This window comes from Camelina sativa, chromosome 8, assembly GCF_030686135.1.
Source record: "Camelina sativa cultivar CO46 ecotype springtype chromosome 8, ASM3068613v1".
Classification (NCBI taxonomy): Eukaryota; Viridiplantae; Streptophyta; class Magnoliopsida; order Brassicales; family Brassicaceae; genus Camelina; species Camelina sativa.
The window spans coordinates 12,119,202-12,140,609 of record NC_141887.1 but is presented as its reverse complement, the minus strand read 5'-3'; the positions used below and the strand labels follow the sequence as shown (position 1 = coordinate 12,140,609).

Sequence of the window (21,408 nt, the reverse complement as noted above, 5' to 3'; positions counted from 1 at the left end):
CCTTGATCAAGTTTTCCTTTTTGCGCTTTGATTTTCGTTCATATGGCCAACGGTTATAATCTCCCTTTTCAATTGTCAAAAATCTTAGTTTCCTTCTTTTTGGCACATGAACGTTTGTACGAGCTCGTTATAATCTCACTCCGTTTTCATTTGTAATTCATAAATGAATTTTGAAATAAACTCACAAGTTTCTAGCAAAAAGATGTGTATTTGTGTCCTTTTGCTTCGTCTAAGTCTTCAAGTATTGGGCATGGATTCCCCTTGGCTGAGAGTTCCATTGAGCATCGTCCTTCTAGCGCGTGGTTTTGCCTTGGAAGTCAAGCTCAGCCCCTGCCTTTCTCGGTTCAGTCACAAAGTCAAGTAATTCGATCATTCTACCTTGAAAAAATATTAATCATGACCCGTTGGCCTCATGCATGCTCTACTACTCAGACCCATTTTTCACCGACAGCTAGTGCGTTATATCAGAAAACTTAGAAAAAATTGTCCACTAACTCTGCAGATTACCAACAAATTATGTTGTGTGTGTTTTGTTCACACTCACACATGACACTAGGAATCACTTCCTAGTATGCAACCCATCATGAATCGTTATCTCAAATATGTTTTATAGTGAAATTCTCTAATAATGTGTTGAAGAAAACGTAAATGCATTTTGGTTTCTACTTTGGTTGTATCAATAGCCCCATTGATGTATGTAAGAGCTAGGTGTGTTTTTGTGTTTTCATTGTAAAATATAAACCTTTCTTTATTTGGTACTAGCAATTGACCCGCGACTAGTGCGGGGGTTAGATTGAGGTGTATTTCGGGGTTTTTTTTAATATATTAATTTTTGGTCATGTAAATTCATCTTTATGTCTGTTTTTGTATTTGATTTTGGATGATTATGTTGTTTGTTGGATAATTTTTTAAAAAAATAGACTTTGCACTAAGTATAATTTAGGGTGCTGTTTACTTTTCAAAATTTGAGATAATCTTTTGTGTTTTTTAAATGTTTTTTAAATAATTGATGAGAAATTAACATTGTATACTTAAAGTTGTTGTTTTACTGTAGTTGTTAGTTGTGATTAATTTATTATTATTTGTCATTTTGTCATTGTGTAGTATTTGGCATGTGCTTCGCGCAGGAGTTTGATTAGGGTGTGATATGTGTTTTTTGGTGGATATTTTTAATGTATTTTGTTATTTTCTCTTTATATCTTGGTTGCAAATTTTTTTGGTTTTATTTTTATAGAAAATGGTGATTTTGGCTTTCTTTATTGTTTTTTTGCATTAAGTACAATCTACTGTTTAGTTTGACAGTTTTGTTTTATATTAGTTATGTTTATTTTAAAATTTGGTTTAGTTTTTCAATTATTTAAACTGCATATTTGTAGATTGTGATATATAAGTTAATTTCTGGATGTAATTGTTTTTTTACCTGTTATCTGTTTGATTGCTTGGTTTTTGTATTTTTCTATATGTGGTTGTACTTGTTTGTTTTTTTAGAATACGTATTAAGAAATGTGTGAGAATGTTTGTCAAATTTTTTTTGATTGTGTTACAAAGTTTGTAAGTTAGTAATTTTTTATAAATTTTTTAATTTACTTACATTTGGGTGTTTATATATATATATATATATATATATATATATATATATTTGTGTTACATTGATTGGGCCCAAATATCTGTTTAGGCCTTTAAAGGTAGAGGTGTTTTGGGTCTAGATTGAGTTTTTTTTAATTTGGTGATGTATTTGTCCTTTTGGAAAATAGCGTGTGTCTTGTAGTTGTGTGTTTTCTTCTTTACCGTATACCGGTGTTTGAACGGAATGGTGTGTATCGATATTTCGATCTAAAGGATATAAGTAGGCTTGTAGATCTTATTTTGATAGGCGTTCTTCGTTTTGAAGCATTCATTGTGTCGATACAGAATACTTTAATTTTATTGGCGCCTTTGGGAAGGTTTTGTCTTCGCTTCGCATCGCTGGTGGATAATTGGTTCTCCCCTAGTTAGTTCGTTGACTGTATGTGTTAATTGGTTCTCCCATGTATACCTTTCATTCTCTAATTAATTAATCGACTCTTTTAAGAAGGTTGTTGTAATTTAGTTTCGTTAGGACCATCTCAGTATTTGGCTGGATTTACGCTGTTTTCTGATTTGCTCTATTTGAAATTTTTCGTCTTTTTGTTGATTTTTGTTTGCGTATGTATTGATTCTGAAATACTACTAGTTATGCTGTTTTGCTAGTTTTCGGGAGCTTTGGTTTTGGCTCGATTTCATTTACTAATCTTTTTTTAGCGTCTCTTTTGTGTTTTGCTAGTGTCTGCATCTTTTACCTTTTTTTTTAGTTTGGTGATAGATGTGTCAACAGGTGCCAAATTAAAGGTAAATACCGTTTTCATAATTACCTTCTGCTGCCTTTTTAAAGTATTCCAACTTTTCTTTTGTGTTGTTGTTGTGAAAATACTCATGGATTCCTTTGATGTAGTGTGCCTCCACATTTCAACTTGCAATGCATTTTACCATTAGATCTTGGTACTTGTTTATTGCTGCTAGTGGATGCATTGCTAGTGGCCTTAAGTTGATATTCTTGTAAACTCGATGATCTTGGGCTGTCTTTACAAGGTATAATGATATATGCTAGCATAATATGCCTGACCGTTTTTCGTGAAATCCTGAGCAGCTCTCGTTGCATTTTTGGGAAGTTGGAGAATATATTTTTCTAGTATTTTTTCTTCTGTCCTTTATAGAGTCTCCCTTTGTTGCAGTTACGTTTGTGTGTGTTAAAAATATTAATGTCGAGGTGCCACTATTTAGTTTAATTGGACCTTTGATATTGACGTTATTATGAGTTCTGCTAGTTACCTTCTTAATCATTAATTTAGGACTTCATTGTATGAGTTATTTGGTTTAGTGGGTTTGATTTTAATTTTTTATTCTTTTATATTTTCCTACGTTTTAAAATTATGGACATTTGGAACTTTTTAAAGAAAATTACAATGGGAATACATATGTCCTACATGGAATACAATTTGTTATTTATATCTATGATATATAAGAAGTGTGGTTGAATTATTTTTCTAGATTGTTATAAACATTTTTTTACCTCATTTAAATTTTTAGTCTATACTTTGTTTCCCACCTGAATCATTACAGAAAAATCAGTTAGTCTGTTTGAATTGTAAAAAAAAATATTTCAAGAAGCCTTAAGAGTACAATGACAAAAAAAACACACACCCATTTGTTGATATCAGGAAATTGTAGCTGAAGATGGAGATGCTACGGTTGTCTACATAATCAAAGATCAAAAAGAGGATTTTAGTATACAATTAATGCCTTAACAAATCTAGTGAAGCAATCAATCCTAATACAGAAGCATATCACTTAAAAATCTACCAACATCACAGTCACCTTCCACATTTAGGATCAAACTAAAAGAAGAGAAAGAAGCAAGACATATACCTTATGCATCAGAGGAGCCCAAACTTAGCAGATCCTAAGAGACATTCCAAAAAAGAAGTAAATCAGCGATCATAACACCATCCACCAGAATCTACAAACAATAGAAGAACAAATAAGAATACAATTATACAAAAACAGAAGCTCACAAGTAAAAAATAAAATTTGTAAAAATCAAACCGTAGGAGGAGTAGTGAAAATTCAGAAGCGGGGATGATCAGATCATAAATAATAAGCTTCCAAAAACACCCTGCAAAATGAAGAAACTTACTCAGGGGAACAAATCAAATAAAAAAAAAGCAGAGACAAGAGGTCATCAGTCACGACATTGATATTTATACAAGGATAAGTGACACTTACCTGGACAATTTCATTAAGATCGTCTTCCCTCTGAAAATAATACGTCTTTGGCCTTTGTCCTGATGTTGATGAAATCTGGATCGAACTTCTTATAGAAAGATTCCAATGCCTGAAGAAGAAGACGAAAAAAGCAACTCTTTATATACAAGATAAATAATTCGAGATAGTAAACCAAGACATGTTTAAACTGAGAATATGAAAGCATCGCGTTGAATACTTTGAGTAAGAAATCAACCAATTAACAGAGGAAAGATATTTTCTCAGGGCAGAAGAAAAGATTAGAAGGTAGGGAAGCAGCCATGACTAAGGGTGGCAAAAGTAATTAAAATTAATCAATTCAAATTAATTTTACACAAAACCGTTACTATGGAGATGAAAGATAGGAGAGGCAGTGAAAGGGTGTGGAGGGATGATGACCATTAATTTCAAATCTATGCTAAACTTAATTTAGAAGGGGAGAGACTGTTGAGGTCGCAAATTGAAGAATGGAGGTTCGTAGTGAGAGGTTAGACTTCCAGGACAAACAAAATAAATTGGGCCTTTAAAAAATTAGGCCCAAAAATAAAATAAAAAAGATATTAGCAGAATTAAAATAAAAAGGATATTAGCAGAATGAGAAGCTGACATGGCAACACCAAAAGTGAGGAAAATGCACTTTATATATATAGATAAATCTTAACATTAAAACCCAAAAAAAAAATAACATTTTGATTATATTAGTGCCTCAAACTAATTATATTACTCCTTTCGACATGCACCGCCATTTTTCATAAACTGGAGCATGACGTCTTTGCTGCAAATCAAACCTTTACCTTCGATAGTATGAGCCCATATCACTTCAAACTCGTATAAGTTAAACTTTGATATCACTTGTTATGTCCACCTCATCAAAGGATTGATGAGCTATTCCGGAGTAGTGGAAACCTTCTCCATTGTCTCCCAAATATCACTACAAGATCATTTCTTGTGTGTTTACTTCACTCATATGGTATTGGAAACCACTTCATGATATGCTCAAATTAAATCCTAGAGCTACTCTCTCAAATTAAGAGGTCACTGTAGTACTTAGGGGTCAAATTCCACAAAGACTCTAAATTACACAATAAATTATAGAGTTTTATAATTACGCTAAACAAATTAAGTTGTATTAAAATTAAGAAAAGTAATGGAAAATATTAAATAAAAGCTGCGTAAATTCAGATGATCAAAGAGCTAGGCCTAGGGAATTTCTCAAGAAATTATGAAATATCAAATCAATAAATTAATTAGGATTTAAGCATTTAAAATCAGATCTAGAACTCTAAACTCTTCTGTAAAATAAATCAATTCTCACTGCAAATATTTTCTCAATTTAAAACCAGAAAATCCAAATCTCTTTGTAAATTTTTGGGTTAAAAATCAGCTTTGAAAACAGGTTTAGATTGTTCACAAAATTACTAAATCAAATCTCTTTGCAAGAAATAATTTTGCTCATCAAAAGGTTTTATCAGGAAAATCAATTATATTCTCATATCAATTTATTTTCCTAGGTTATTAATTCTAGATGGCCAATCAAGGATTAATATGAAGAACAACCTATGATGAAGATCTAGAAAGATAATAAATCCTAAAAATAACAGATCTAATAAATCAAAAAATCTCTGTGAAAAACCCTGAACCTAATAAGCAAACTACTCAGACATATTAAGTGAAGAACAAAACATAATTCTGAATAATAAGCAATTGAAATTAAAAGAGTAAAGAGGGAGTTCAAGAATTTTTATCTCAAAGCAGTTCAGATCTCTCTCTCCCAAAAGCTCTCAAAATCTCACAGGGTTGCAGAAAAATAAAACTTGCTAGAAAATAACTTAAGGGTTTCTAAAACCTAAAAATACTATTTATATGTCCAAAAACATGTCAGGGACTAATGATGCAAATATGGAAAACTTTGGGGCAGATTTGTAAAATTTCCAAAACTTGCTTCTCTCTCGGCTAAACATGGTGTCGATCGATGCTAAGGCAGTGTTGATCGACACTCTCATCCTTCCTCGGCTCCAAGTTCTCTTCTTTAGCTGAATTGCTCCAAAATCCCTTCTAATTGCTCCATTTTGCTCCTTTCATGCCAAAATCCTAGAAAACCTGTTAAGACTCTAAAACATCCTACAAAACAAATCAAAAGACTCTAAAAGACTCCTAATATCATGGTTAAAAAACACAAAAACCATGATATATCAACTCCCTCAGACTTAGCATTTGCTTGCCCTCAAGCAAAACATAAGCTTAGACCTGTGAAAGAGGTTTGAAAACAGGGAACTCACTCAACTGCATGATGATTCTTATTCGCACTCTTCATTTACCTGACTCAAGAACTTACTTCTTATACTTAACCATGATAAGCATCAACATTCCTTACTCAAATCCCACAATTCTCTGGAATCTCTATTCTCACCATTGTCATCTCATTACATAAATTAAAGCAAGTACAAGTGAGTTCTCACCTTGGTGTATAGATCAGTGGCATATGGACTCTTTACAGACCAAGACATTCTTCATACATCTCCTTTCCTCTCCCTTTTCTCACTTCCATTTTTTTTTTCAAAGGTGTAAGCGAATACCAGGGTCATTGGTAATTTACCTACCCCTCGCTTCCAAGCTTTGTGTGATCATTTGACTCAAGAGTAGAATAATGAGGTCACATGTAATTTACCTACCTCTCTAAACTGATCAAAATCATCTCATCTTTTTTTTCCTAATCTTTCTCTCATTTTTTTAAGCACTAAAGGGAAGAGAGAGGGGAGACACACTTTGAAAAATTTGCACTGTCTTGTATGACCCGAAGAAGAAGTCTAGTCCACTGATTTACAACCCCAAAGTAAGAGATTAAGTCCGGTTAAAATCCTGATAAAAGTTAAGACAATGTTAGTTTAACCATATATCCTTTGAATAAGGGATTTCGGGATTGTTGATACAGCTCATAGTCTTTCTAAGCTTCAGTTCTGAGATTAAGCATAAACAAATAATCATTAGAGTGTTAGCCAAATAAGAGAAATCATTAATCAAGATCATAATTCCCAAAGTCAAAAAGAAAAATTTGACTTAAACTTTATGGCTTTGACTGACACAACTGAAACTCAAAAACAAAAAACGTAGTTAGTAGACAACCTCCTCCAGACTGAAACAACACTGTCTGTAGTGTTGTCAAGTAAGAAGAAAGCTAAAAGAAACAAAAATATATGGAAATTGTAATGAAAAGATGAATTGATTCTCGGGTTACCCAACAGTGTCGACCGACACCATTTCAGCGTCGATCGACACTCATCATGAATGGTGGTTTTTGGCCGTAACTCCTTGTTAGTTGCAGTTAGTTGTGTTCATGTGTTGTTGGATCAATCATTTGATGATTATGCTGTGAAGAAACACTCAAACACAAACACAGGTTAAAAGCAATATGATAGATAGATAGTTCATAATTTCAAATAAAATTCAAACAAAAACTGACTCAATGCAAAAAGAAAAATGACTCAAAAGGAAAAGAAAAACCTAGAAGTGGGTTGCCTCCCACTAAGCGCTTGTTTTCAGTCATTAGCTTGACTGTTCTGAAGCTCAGGCATCCGGTGGATTAGAACGTGGCATTGAATGCTTCTGAGAAGAATGTCTCATCATCCAAGGTGGTGTATAAGCTTTAGGTGCATGAGGTCTGCCAAGGATGTGAGGAACAGGACCAGGGCGGGATTTAGGGATGGGTTTGCTTCTCTTATGTCCTGCAAAATCATCAACAGAAGAAACAAGTGCTCTATGATAATCTCGTGGCTTGGTCAACTGCAAAACAGTTTTTGTATCTTTGAAATTCTTCTTGATGATAGGAGGGGGTTTGGGTAAAGAAGATGCATACCTTTGCCTTACCTGAGGACTCTGGAGTGTGGAGTGGGGGGCTTTCTGTTTGGGAACAGCTTTATGATTTGGAGCATAAGTTTTGGACAAGATCTGTCTCGGATGTGGAGGGGTGTCGACCGATGTTGATAGGGTGTCGGTCGATACTGAACCTGTTGCTCGTGTATTTGCTTCTTTGCAGCTTATCTCAGCAATCTTCTCAACAGAAAATGTATGTCCATCAATGGTAGGAGCTCTCCTCAGCTTATCTATCTCAAAGTTCATACTCAAACCTTTCACATTCAGTGCTATGTTTCCCTTCTTCACATCTATGATGGCACCAGCTGTTGCCAAGAAATATCTTCCTAAAATTAGAGGGTCTTTAGGCTCTTTATCATACTTCAGCACCAAAAAGTCAGTGGGAGTCATGAAGTTTCCAACCTTAATTGGAATATCCTCTAAAACACCTTCAGGAACTCTTCGGGATCGATCAGCTAAGTTAAGAGAAATCACAGTTGGCTTGAATTCTGTCATCCCAAGTCTCACAACAACAGAATGTGGCATCAAGTTGATACTAGAGCCAAGATCACAAAGTGAGTGAGCAAACCTTCCTATGGAGATAGAGCAATCTAACACAAAACTTCCAGGATCTGGTAACTTCTTTGCAATCCTACTCTGGATCATAGCACTCACTTTCTCAGAGACAACTACCTCTTTCTTCTTCTCCTTCTTCCTCTGTGGAGGCTGGTTCAAAAGAATTGCACTGACATCTTTTGTAAGTAGTGCTCCTTCTTCAAGGCTCAAACCATTTGATACCATTCTCTTCACATAGCGCTTAAGTGGTGGTGAAAGCTTTACTGCATCAATCAAAGGCATCTCAATCATCACCTTATCCATCATAGCCATGCATCTAGCTTCTTCCATCTCCTGATTGGTTCTTCTTGGCTTAGGAAAAGGAATCTTTGGTTAGTACACCCTTTCAGCAGCTGGAACCTGAGATTTTGCAACTTCAGGTTCTGTCTGAGAGGGGTGTCGATCGACACCATTATCTGAAGCTGAGAAATTTGTCGATTTCTCTCCCTTTTCTCCAGAAGCAATTTCACCTTCATCTTCACCTCTCACTGATATGGCATTACAAGAATGTTTGGGATTTGACTCAGTTCTCCCAGGGAGAAATCCCTCTTGCCTTTTGACGGATCCAGCTGTTTGTGCAACCTGACTTTCCAGCTTCTTTACATGAATGTTCAAAGCTTCAAATTTCTCATTAAGTTCAGTGTATACATTGTCAAGCTTCCCATTGAAAGTCACTGTCATCTGCTCCTGACCTTGCAAAAGCTGCTCAAGCATAGCTTCCATCTTACTACTTTCTGCTGTTTTCGGAGGAAGGGACTGATATGAGTTATTGCCATAATTCCTTGTGTACCCAATGTCCTGTTGTTGCTACTGATACTCTGGCTTGGAAGTCTAGCCTGAAAAGTTTCCACTGTAACGCATGTTGTTTTGCTGATTACCAAATCTCTGTCCCTGATACCCAGCTCCATACACATAGTTGACATTCTCCTCTGTATTTTCTGGCTCTGGCTCAAATGTCTCAACCTTAGCAGCAAATTGGACTGACTTCTTACCCACAAGTAGATTATGCACTGAATCTAACTTAGCATTGACTAAAGCTAGCTGGTTTGAATCAAATCCTCCATGGAATCTCTTCCTTTCAGCATCAGCTCTCTTAGTACTATTGCTGGAGGCCAAATTCTCAATCAAAGCTTCAGCATCTTCTGGAGATCTTGTTTTGAAATTCCCATGACTTGCAACATTCAAAGCTAACTGATACTCCCAATCACACCCTTTGAAGAAAATACTCAGCAATTGAACTCTTGAGAAACCATGGTGTGGACAGTCCCTTTGATAAGCTTTGAATCTCACCCAAGCTGCCTTGAAAGCTTCATCTGGTCTTTGCTTGAAAGAGGACAGCTTGACTCTCAGCTCATCAGACATTGCATCATCATAGAAATAATTCAGGAAAGCCACTTTAATTTGTTGCCAAGATGTCAAAGAACCGGGTGGCAACTGCTTCAACCATTGAGATGCTTCTCCTGTAAGTGAATATGGAAAGAGCTTGCAGTAGATGTAATCTTCAGTCACACCATTGGCTTTGATGCTAGTCACGAGGTCCTCAAAGTGTTCAATATGATCCAGAGGCTTCTCATTTGGCAGATTAGAGAAGGGTCTTTGTCCAACTAGCTGGAAGTAAGCAAGCTTCAGCTCAAAGTCATTCCTTTTGAATGGAGGAGGAACAATTGCAGATCGGTTCTGATAAACCAGGCCAGCTCTATTGAAGTCTACAATGGTCCTAATCAAGTCCTGGGGTTGATCATGTCTTTGAACCGGGTTGTTAGCGTGGTTGGCAGCTCCACGTCCGTCTACTGCAGGTGGGTGTCGACCGACGCCAACAAGGTGTCGATCGACACCCTGTTGGTGTCGGTCGACACCATCGTTTTGCCGGTCAACAACAGCTTGTTCATTGACGACAACAGCTTCAACAATCACATTGTCGTCTGCATCAAGATTTTGGCCCTGCTCATTGCGCAAGTGACCCTCTTGATCCCTCAAAGCACCATCCTCATCACGAATCAACATGACTGTGTTAACCATCTTCAAGGATTTGGCTGCTTTTCTATTCTCACGCTCAAGTTTTCCCAACTCTTGGTTTGAAAGCTTCAAAGTAGGACTAGTCTTGTTGCTCCTTGTGTGAGGTCTAGGAGGCATACACCTGAAACACCAAAGAGAAGAAAAATAAAAACGTGTAAGTAGAAAATAAAAAATAAAAATTTCGACGAAATTAAAAACTCAAATCTAATGGTAGATCAAAGACTACTCGGCAACGGCGCCAAAATTTGATATGCTCAAATTAAACCCTAGAGCTACTCTCTCAAATTAAGAGGTCACTGCAGTATTTAGGGGTGGAATTCCACAAGGACTCTAGATTACACAATAAATTGTAGAGTTTTATAATTACGCTAAACAAGTTAAGTTGTATTAAAATTAAGAAAAGCAATGCAAAATATTAAATAAAAGCCGTGTAAATGCAGATGATCAAAGAGCTAGGCCTAGGAAATTTCTCAGGAAATTATGAAATATCAAATCAATAAATTAATTAGGATTCAAGCATTTAAAATCAGATCTAGAACTCTAAACTCTTCTGTAAAATAAATCAGTTCACACTGCAAATATTTTCTAAATTTAAAACCAGAAAATCCAAATATCTTTGTAAAATTCTAGGTTAAAAATCAGCTTTGAAAACAGGTTTAGATTGTTCACAAAATTATTAAATCAAATCTCTTTGCAAGAAGTAATTTTGCTCATGAAAAGGTTTTATCAGGAAAATTAATTATACTCTCATATCAATTTATTTTCGTAGGTTATTAATTCTATATGGCTAATCAAGAATTAATATGAAGAACAACCTGTGATGAAGATCTAGAAAGATAATGAATCCTAAAAATAACAGGTATAATAAATCATAAAATCTCTGTGAAAAAACTCTGAACCTAACAAGCAAACTACTCAGACATATTCAATGAAGAACAAAACATAATTCTGAATAATAAGCAATTGAAATTAAAAGAGTAAAGAGGGAGTTCAAGAATTCTTCTCTCAAAGCAGTTCAGATCTCTCTCTCCCAAAAGCTCTGAAAATCTCACATGGTTGCAGAAAAATAAAACTTGCTAGAAAATAACTTAAGGGTTTCTAAAACCTAAAAATACTATTTATATGTCCAAAAACACGTCAGGGACTAATGATACAAATATGGAAAACTTTGGGACAGATTTGTTAAATTTTGCAAAACTTGCTTCTCTCTCGGCTAAACATGGTGTCGATCGATGCTAAGGCAGTGTCGATCGACACTCTCATCCTTCTTCGGTTCCAAGTTCTCTTCCTTAGCTGAATTGCTCCAAAATCCCTTCTAATTGCTCCATTTTGCTCCTTTCATGCCATAATCCTAGAAAACCTGTTAAGACTCTAAAACATCCTACAAAACAAATTAAAAAAACTCTAAAAGACTCTTAATATCATGGTTAAAAACCACAAAAACAATGATATATCATTTCACATGGACCACCTTAAATCACTATAACTCAATTACTCAAGCATAATCAAACGTAGAGTTATCTCAAAATTTGATATAATAGAAAGACAAGTGAACCTTGACGATATAAGTAACTAAATCAAGTTTTGTAAAATCTTTTCACATGCACCATATATCATTGTTCAGAAAAGCAAAAATATGATATGTAGACTAAAAATGTCAACAAGAGTTGATCAATTATGTAATAATTACATGTTTATATGATCGAATAACCAGACTTAAAAGGTTTTCCTAATGTCAACCAATATTTTTGATTAGAAACTTGAGTTACAAACAAGGTGGTAACGAGCTAGAGGCCTATAAAGGTAGACTTTTACACCCTCTATTTCTCTCTCTGTGCCAACTGATCAACTCTATAATTGAGAAGTCAGGGGATATGAAATAGCATTAAAAACTAAAAACTAAGAGCTTACAATATTTTTTCTAAAGGTTGGCTAAGGAGATGGGGAATCAGTCGTTTATTTATACTATATTTCCAATATTCCCACACAAAAAAAAAAAAAAAAATAAGAAGACAGGACTAGAACTCCATTTTTAATATAATTCAACGTCCCATTTCAAATTTTGGAAAGAAGAGAAGCATTTACGAATGAATTTAATAGCAAATTTGAAAAAAATGATAACAAAGTGATCACAAATTAAATTTTCATTCTTGAAACGCTTCAGCGATCATTGTGATGAAACCACTAAACTTGCCTCCCTCTTCTTCATCTCCACCGTCATCTCCTTCTTCTTCTTCCTCTTCCGAAGACTCATCTTCTTCTCTTTCCTCCTCTTCTCCTTCTCCTCCTCCTCCTCCTTCTTGTTCCTCTTTTGCGCCGTCCCCGTGGTGTCGCGGATGCTTAATCTTCTTGAGGGTGGCACCGAGACCAACCATTGCTGCAGCTATCTTCTCTCTCTTTGATCCTTCTTTCTTCTTCTTGTCTTCTTTCTCATCTTTTGAGTGGTGGTGAAGGTGAAATATTCCTCTATGCTTATGGGTTTTTTCCTTTGCCTTTTTCGGCGAAATCTCTTGTGTTCTTATGGCTTGTTCAATGTGAGCAGCCTCCACGGATTCATGTAACTGTTTCTCCATCCTCTTTCACTTTTTTTTTTTGGTTTCTCCGAGATTGTGTTTGATCTCTTTCTGTTTTTATTACGCACACCTATATACAAGGTCTATGAACCACCACTTGCATCTTATACTAATCAATTATATAATTAAATAATGTGCTCTCAATCATTCTACTCGCTCATTTGGGTACCAACACTTTGACTTCATCCAACCTTGACCGGGCAAAGCAGATCACAAAATTAACTAGTGCTAGTTGTTTCCAAATGAGTTGAACTGGCTAGTATTTTAAGTACTCTTTAAGTAAACCAAATGGTGTTTTAGTTTTTTATTTAATTTTTCTCTTAAATATTATTTTTACTCTAAGGTGGCAATAAAAAGTGAAAGATCGAAGGCTCCTAGCTAATTTGTTTGAGACCTTTAATTAATATTTTGAAAAACTAAACTGGGAAAGATGGCAATGAAAATCATATCTTGGGCTAGACTCAACTAATTAGAATTTTTTGTCTCTTAAATAGGTCTTACAAAAAATGGTCCCCGGATCAATGTGCCCATTCGGGTAATAATAGGTGTAGGTGTACGGTTTCCCGATTTAGATTTGGTTTAATCTTTTTGGTTGTATAGTTTACTGGTTTATTAAAATTAAATGTCTAAAACCATATTAAAATCGTATGTAATTCGATTTAGTCACAGTTTGGTTTTCTCAATTTTACGGTTATTAGTTTCAGTTAATCTTTTGGTTTATTTCATGATTTATTTCAAAAGAAAAAACAACATTATTAGATTTTTATCTTTAATGATATCATCTTTGATTTAAAATCTGCGAAACCATGAGTACATTCCAATCAACTAAATGTTAAAAATAAATTATTATGGCCTATCTCATCTAAAAACAGTTTTATTTCATCTTCTCCAACACATTGACATAAAGTTTCTCAAAAAATAATATTAGATTGAGGAAATTTTTATTCATGTACCTTATAGAACCAATAAGATGAAAAATATTACATAATTACACTGAAAAATGATAACACTAACCAAACAAGTGGTATTACAATACGAAGATTTAAATCGCAATGAACCGAACCATTTTTTTTTATATAATTGTAACCCAAATGGATTTTTAAATATTACGATTCGTTAACCTCAAATTGGGAGTAAATTTTTTTTTTTTTTTTTAGAAACTAATATTGCAAATTATGATCATAAGCAATATCAAAGACAAGAGAAATACAATTAGTAAAGTATTACTCGCTAACAACTTTTATGTTTTTTTTCTTTGTAATCAATACCAGTCTTATGCAATTAGTAAAGTATTACTCGCTAACAACTTTTAATTTTCTTAACAATTATATACACGATCCATGATCCACCACTTGCTGCTTATATTAATTATACTAAATTAAGACCCGTGCTAGAGCACGGATTGAAATTCATTTTATTTATATTGTAATTTTTAGATAAAATATAATGTATGTGATTGTTTTTAAAAGTTTTTTGGATAAAACATTATGCAATAAAATCATATGCTAAATATGATGACTTGAAAAAAGACACATATTTTGTAAGTTTTATATTGTTAGTGATTCTAGATAAGTACCCGTGCTATAACACTGATTGAATATTTTATAGATTGAACAATTTATATTTGTTTTTATAAATTCAACTTATGGTATATCCAAAAATAAAACTATTTTTTAATAATATGATAATTTATTTGTTTCATAAAATAGACTCATATATAAAAATAAGAGATGAAGTATAATGATAATTAACAAATTAATATGTTAAGTTAGATATCAAAAGATTTTATTTGATGAATAATTTAATAAAAGAAATTAATATGGTAAGTTAGATAATATGATTCTTTAGAATATTCTCTTTAAGATTTTTGGTATAACCTATTTGTAACTAATTAATCTATCAATTAATGTATAACTTATTTGTAACCAACTTATTAGAATTATATAGTCTACAAAACAATGCTGTGTACTTCCGTTTTATCATAAACACAAATACCCAATGATTTTACTTTCCCATTTTGGCACCAAGACTTTGACTTTAATTTCATCCAAAATTGACCGAATAAAATAGATTATAACATTAACAAGTGCTTTTTGGTTAAAAACATTGTTACATGCATGAATTGAATCGCTGTTTGTATTTAGGAAAACAAGTGGTGTTTTAAGTAAAACAACTGGCGTTTTAGTTTTTACAAACATTCTTTTAATTACTCGAGGGCGGCTATGAAAATTTCAAGGCTCCAAGAATTTTTATTCTGAGACCTTATTATTTATAGTTTTTGAAGAACTGAAAAACAAAAAAAAATACAGGAGGCTAAAGAAAAAGTCAAAAATCTGGCGGTAGTGCTACAATGACTTAACTAGACTCAACAGACTAGATTTTCTAACAAGATATGGTCAAAGGAATATCTATTAATGTTTTGGCAAGGTTGAAATTCCTGCTCACATGCATGTAGTTATAACTACCGAAAGACCGTAAAGACCTCAATTCTCATTAGGAGGTCGAACCAAGAGTCCTCCGACAAGGTTTCTCCAGGGCCATGGACTTCGACTATTCTTTTTAACCTCTTTATACGAGGGTCTGTGAATGTGGTAGGCGCAGGGTTGTCTTAGGCGGAGATAGAATATGGATATGCCAAAAGGGTCCAAATTTTTTAAGGTTAAAGGGCCAAATTCTTTTCACAGTATCTCGTATGTTTTAAGGTCTTTACTAAGAGGTTTTACATTTTTTTCTATTGTTTCGCCAAAGTCACCACCATAGATTGAGATGGGTCTGGGTAGACGGTAGAATTTTTTTCTTTTTAGGACAAGTTAGATTTAGAGCCGGTTTTATTTACCTGTTACATTGTTCCAAACCCAAAGCCTCAATTAATTTCATGACGAGTAAGAGACCAGAACAAGAAGTTTACGAATGCGCAAGCACAATTAGATTTGACACTTTTAATTTTCACATTACGTAATACATTATATAATTTTTTAAGAATAATATTTCTTACAAATAATACATCCTCAGATATTTTAAAAACTATTAAACCAGTAAAGTAAAAATCACTTTCCATAATATTATTGATTGACTTGGAAATAGTTGGACATATAAACTGAACGAGGTGGTAATATAAAATGAAAAAAGAGACTTTGTCAGCGAGCATAATCATTGAATTGCCATTAAATCTAATAACGACCTTCATCCACTTGGACTTTGATATGCATTACAAACTTTTTTTTGTGGGTTGATAGTCAAACTGTGTATAGTATAGAATTCTGGAGGCCTTTAAGGCAATTGACCAGAAAAGCATAGACGTTTAATATTTTCCCTTATTAATGATACAATCATACAATATGAGTGTTGTAACTTAATTTAGCATATAAAAATTGTAACGGTAGTAAAAGCTCGAAGAAGAGCAAGCCGCGGCCAAACACTTGTTCATCTGTGGCCAAGCTTACATTTCCTGTGCCTCCAGGCACTATTTCCATGGTCATGCACTCATGCACATACTTTGACGTTCCTTCATTAAACCAAAACAACATCACTTCAATTTTGCTTTTTATCCGGAGAAGTCCTGAACCTATATAGTTTTTGGAGACTCATCACAAAAGGCTCCTAATGGATTAGTTCGAGATTTGTTACTAGTCGTAAAAGACTACATAGTTCCAACTGATTTTCACATCCTAGAGATGGACGGAATAAATATTTTTCAGAAATACAAAATTAAAAAAAAAATCTCTAAATAGAAGTTTTTCAACAAATTAATATCTCTATACATTAATAAAATATTAGACCTTATATTATTAATTTGTAGAAGTTTTATTGTCTATATTCCTGAAATTTGCAATTTCTTTGAGAAAAAAAAGGTGAAATGAAACAGAATCCAGAAGTGAAGTTATTATAATCTTACACTGAACTAAGAGCAAAAGCATCATTGTCTTCCCTGTGTTTCTTTCTCTCTTGCTCTCTCTCTCTCTCTCTAACTGCCTTTGCAATGAAAAATTCCATCAGACTTAAGTCCACTCTCACTTTAATTCATGCTCAACGTTGGTTTCGATCTAAAACCCTACACACTTTTCTCTGGAAACTTGAATCCTTACTAATCTGCCAATTTACTCATAATCTTCATTTTCTGATGACCCATTTCCTCTCAGTCCTGCACAACATAACATTCATAAGGCCACCATAACAGTCCAAACCACAAACAAAATCAGTATTGTTATTAGGCTTGTGAAAGACTCAGTCTCACTAAATGGTCGAGAACACAGTAAGCTACCTATTGATGACGACCCAATACATACAAACAAATAAGTGATTAGCAATTTTTACCTGACAAATCATACCCAGTACCTCCCCACTCGGAAGCTCGGGCATGTGCCATGTGCATGCCCTGAGGTGGTTGCATCATGAAATGAGCTCCACCGCCCAATGCACTACTAGTAATAGTATGATGCTCATCGTTTGGATTTCTTCCAGAAGATTCCATACCAGGATGGTAGCCAAGCAAAGATTCTACGCCAGGAGAAGGTAACATGTTTCCACTTCCTGAAGCATCATCTCCTTTCACACCATTTCTTCCATCCTTCTTTTTTTCTAGCTGAAACGTGCCAAGAATCACCTGTAGGGGAAACCAAAGCCACAAAGTCAGAGGTTATCCTATTGATACAAGCCAAAGATTTTTTTCTTTGATCTCATTACCGAAATTGTTCGTAATGTGAAAATAAGAAAAGGATTTAAGCTAAGCTTCTTCTTAACCCTCTTGGAGATTAAGGTTAGTTCTTGGAAATTCAGTTTTTGTTATATACGCCAAGAGATATTTCAAATTATAATCCTAATCTAAAAACGATAAACTCTTACACTTCGTTTGAAAAGGAAAATCACCAAAAAACTAATTAGAAAACACCAAAACCCTTGTCACGTATCAAGGAATCCCATTTCTAAATTCAGGTGATATCGGCATAGGAGGAAGCAACGGGCCAAACTGATTTTACATCTGTATAATAGTTGGCACCCAGGTAAAGTTATATTATAAGAAGAGAGGAAATATACCTCAACTGGACCAGCAGCCTTTAGGTGTCCCCCAACTCCTCCACCGAAGATCTGACCATCTGAACTAGATAAACAAACACTAAGGCCACCAGTTTTACCACCGTGCTCGCCCCGGATATAAGATCCACTCAGTGAGAGAATTTCATACTGACCCTGAATAGAAGTTTGTAATTCTGAAGCAAGTTGATGATCATATGTAATTCTCAAACATGTATGTCAGAAATGAATAAAGATTCTTTAGCTGTAACAAACAGGTCCCAAGAAGAAATCAATTTCATAGGCTCTAAAAATGTAGTGAACTCACAGAATACGATAAGAAATAAGGTTGACATTAATATGTCATCCAGAGTAAAGAAGATATCCTTTTCCAAATTTCAAAGAGTTAAATATTTTTATACGCAAGAACTACTTGAAAGGTACTAGATAGCAACAAGAGAATCACCTCATAAGATACACTGGTTCCTGATGCCAGGTGAGACAAGGATGCATTAGAGATGGAGCCAGACGCAGAAAGAACGCATAACTCATGCTTGGTTTGCTGAGCGAAAAGGACAATTTTCTCTGCCACATCCTATCAAACACATAAGAGAACAGCTTGATCAATCCAAATTTGTATTCGCATAAATGAAACAACAGAAAACCTTACAGAAGAGGTCTAGCAAACCTGATTATACAACTGATCTAAGAAGCGTTCAAACGAAACCCTTTAAAGAAGTATCATTGACCAAAAACAATACTTACCTCACCAGGAGTTATATTAACAATGTGCGGAATAAAGCTTTGCCCAGTTTTCCCTACATCAAGACAAAAATTATATGAGCAAGACGACTTCAATACACACAATAAGGTATACTGGTGATCATTTTATCATATAAACTAATTTGACTCTTGAGCATGAACTCAACAACAGCCAATGCAAAACCAAAGAATCCAAAAAAGATTGAATTGGTTATAATGGAAACAAAAGCCATCAACTTATATGAAATTACATATATATATATATATTACCAAAACTAAGAAATTTCAGTTCCATCCCTAAAAAAATTGAAACTTGAACAGGAAACAGAACAACAAGAGATATCAATGAAAAGACAACAAATTTGGAGAAGTAACGAATCAAAGATCAAATCTTTACAACAATGAGAAGAGAAGAGAAGAGACGCAAAGGGTTTTTGAGTAACGCACCGACAGAACCCAAAAGTGATTTCCTTGAACCGGATTTAGAAACCGGCGGCGAAACACCGGCGGCAGCAGCAACGGCGGCTTGCTCTCTCCTTTCTCTAGCAGAAGAATTACTCGCAGAAGAAGCCAATTTCTTAGCGGCTAAAGCTTGAGCTGGAGTCTCATACTTCCTAGGTCTCCCTCTCTTCCTCTTAACCGGATCAATCGAAACATTCACAGCCGAAGAAGGAACCGAGAAGAGAGAAGAAGAAGAAGACACGTCATTAGGTATTTGCAAATTCCCATTGTTGGAGGAAGGAATCGAGTTTCCGGCGGAAGTTGTGGCGGAGACGGTGGTGGGATTGTGATTGAAAGGATTGTAGTAAGAAGAAGTGAGATGTTGTTGTTGGTCTTGGTGGTGGTGGTGGTGGTGGTGGTGCCTTTCGTTAGGTTCCATTTTTTTTTTTTTTTTTTTTAAGATAGAAAGAGAGCAACAAAAATAAAAATGTTTTTTTTTTCTTTTCTTAATTTTTCTTTTTTTTTTCTTTTAGGGTTTTTATGGATTTATTTTCATTTTTTTTTTTGGGTGATAAAACTAAAAGAAGATGGTTATCGAGTCTATCGTGTTGTCGTCGTCTGAGATATGAATGTGTTTTTAGCCGTTGGATTAAAATCTTTTGACTTCAGTATCTTGACTTTAGGCTCTGATGATGCTTTTAGTTTTTTTTTCTTGGGTGATATTTTGTTAAAAAGTTAATTAGATTAGTATATTGTAAAAAAGATATGTGTGGTGTGTTTGTGGCAAATACATGTAAGTTGTTTCTGGTTTGGTCATTTTGGTGGTATATATATATATATATATATAAAAAATATAACTTAACAAAAGATTGGGAAATCTTACAAAGATTGTAGGGTAATTTACATAAGATGAGAGTTTATAATTATTTATTTTCTTTAGAATATCTAATCTTTTTTCTATTATAATCTCTATTTTTTTCTATCTAATTTGTTCAACTGAAAATATCCCCTATATAATAAAATAGAAGTACATAACATTGTTTTGTAGACTATATAATTTTAATAAGTTGGTTACAAATAGGTTATACATTAATGATATATTAATTGGTTACTTCTATCTCGAAAAAGCGTATTCGTAACAAAATTTGGAAAAGGAAGGGTTACAAATAGGTCATACCAAAAATCTTAAAAAGAATATTCTAAACAATCATATCATCTAACTTACCATATTAATTTCCTTTATTAAATTATTCATCAAATAAAATCTTTTGAAATCTAACTTAACAAATTAATTTGTTAACTATCATTATACTTCACCTTTCATTTATATATATGAGTTTATTTTGTGAAACAAATAAATTATCATATTATTTATTATAATTAAAAAATAGTTTTATTTCCGGATAAACCATAAGTTGAATTTTTAAAAACAAATATAATTTGTTCAATCTATAAAATATTCAAGCTTTAGTAATATTATTCTTTAAATATAATATCTATTGAATCAAAAAATTCACTGAGTAACGGGTCAAAATTTGAATATTTAAATTCAAATTTACAAAATTATGTCTTATAATGACATTCAAGTCATGATGTAGAATATACATTGTTGAAATAACTTCACATATAAAATTTTATTAAAATATAAAATATACAAAATTTGGTATAAAATAAAATTTAACTAGTGTTATAGCAAGAGTAATTATCTAGAATCATTAACAATATAAAACTTACAAAATAGGTGTCTTTTTTCAAGCCATCGTATTTAACATATGATTTTATTGCATAATTTTTTATCCAAACAAACTTTTAAAAATAATCACATAAATTATATTTTATATAAAAATTATAATATAAATAAAATGAATTTCAACTTGTGCTCTAGCACGGGTTTTAATCTAGTTGAACATTATGATAAAATCACTGGTAACATTGCATAATCTTAAAATGACATATAATAAATTAATTATAAAATATGATTTTTTCTAAAGTAAACAATTAGACATATTTTGCAAAATAGCAAAATGTACTATTACATTCTCATCTTATTATATAAAGCTTGGTTTTCAAAATTAGTAACTCACCAGATCGTGACACGTGTTAGTTTTAACGATTAAATATCCAAGTTAGTAACTCATCAGATCGTGACACATGTAAATTTTAACGATCAGAAATCATAGTTTTCAAACTTGGTAAAACGATGCATAAGATTTGTAATCTTATTATACTAAAAAAAACTTTGTTAATCCTAAAAGGAAAATAATTGTAAATACACCCCTCTATATAAGAAAATAGATGATGACATATTTTTCACTAAACAAAA

General features: G+C 33.5%; 2 protein-coding genes, 1 long non-coding RNA gene and 1 other non-coding gene across 5 annotated transcripts; 1 reads left to right on the top strand and 3 right to left on the bottom strand.

Moving 5' to 3' along the window:
• Positions 1-3,041: 3,041 nt before the first annotated feature.
• Positions 3,042-3,910, bottom strand: LOC104707114 (uncharacterized). Its single transcript, XR_754554.2, has 5 exons — positions 3,802-3,910; positions 3,622-3,691; positions 3,445-3,535; positions 3,220-3,271; positions 3,042-3,124 (listed from the first exon to the last, which is right to left on the bottom strand). It is a non-coding gene; the product is annotated as an uncharacterized LOC104707114 (long non-coding RNA).
• A 5,619-nt stretch (positions 3,911-9,529) lies between these two features.
• On the top strand, positions 9,530-9,636 carry LOC147939986 (small nucleolar RNA R71). Its single transcript, XR_015564906.1, has one exon. It is a non-coding gene; the product is annotated as a small nucleolar RNA R71 (small nucleolar RNA).
• A 2,679-nt stretch (positions 9,637-12,315) lies between these two features.
• On the bottom strand, positions 12,316-12,962 carry LOC104707113 (uncharacterized). The gene has a single exon (XM_010423396.3). The coding sequence runs from the start codon at positions 12,870-12,872 to the stop codon at positions 12,444-12,446; it is 429 nt and encodes a 142-aa protein (XP_010421698.2). The 5' UTR covers positions 12,873-12,962; the 3' UTR covers positions 12,316-12,443.
• Positions 12,963-16,634: 3,672 nt separating this feature from the next.
• LOC104709501 (AT-hook motif nuclear-localized protein 14) lies at positions 16,635-19,692 on the bottom strand. 2 transcript variants are annotated; one of them, XR_015564310.1, is made up of 6 exons: positions 19,092-19,634; positions 18,648-18,700; positions 18,349-18,477; positions 17,907-18,079; positions 17,187-17,475; positions 16,635-17,013 (listed from the first exon to the last, which is right to left on the bottom strand). XR_015564310.1 is itself a non-coding variant. In XM_087462711.1 (6 exons), the coding sequence occupies exons 1-6, from the start codon at positions 19,522-19,524 to the stop codon at positions 16,970-16,972; spliced, it is 1,101 nt and encodes a 366-aa protein (XP_087318837.1). In that variant the 5' UTR covers positions 19,525-19,692; the 3' UTR covers positions 16,635-16,969. The 2 variants fall into 2 exon arrangements, 1 of the variants encoding a protein (XP_087318837.1); XM_087462711.1 differs by having other exon boundaries at positions 17,907-18,059; positions 19,092-19,692.
• Between the last annotated feature and the right edge of the window lie 1,716 nt (positions 19,693-21,408).

What these genes read in the sequence shown, in the direction of transcription:
- LOC104707113 (XM_010423396.3), bottom strand. Translation starts at nt 12,872, where the DNA reads ATGGAGAAACAGTTACATGAATCCGTGGAGGCTGCTCACATTGAACAA.
- LOC104709501 (XM_087462711.1), bottom strand. Translation starts at nt 19,524, where the DNA reads ATGGAACCTAACGAAAGGCACCACCACCACCACCACCACCACCAAGAC. An exon ending in ATCACTTTTGGGTTCTGTCG is followed by an intron (nt 18,701 to 19,091) that starts GTGCGTTACTCA and finishes GTCTTGATGTAG; the next exon opens with GGAAAACTGGGCAAAGCTTT. An exon ending in TACTGGGTATGATTTGTCAG is followed by an intron (nt 17,014 to 17,186) that starts GTAAAAATTGCT and finishes TATGTTGTGCAG; the next exon opens with GACTGAGAGGAAATGGGTCA.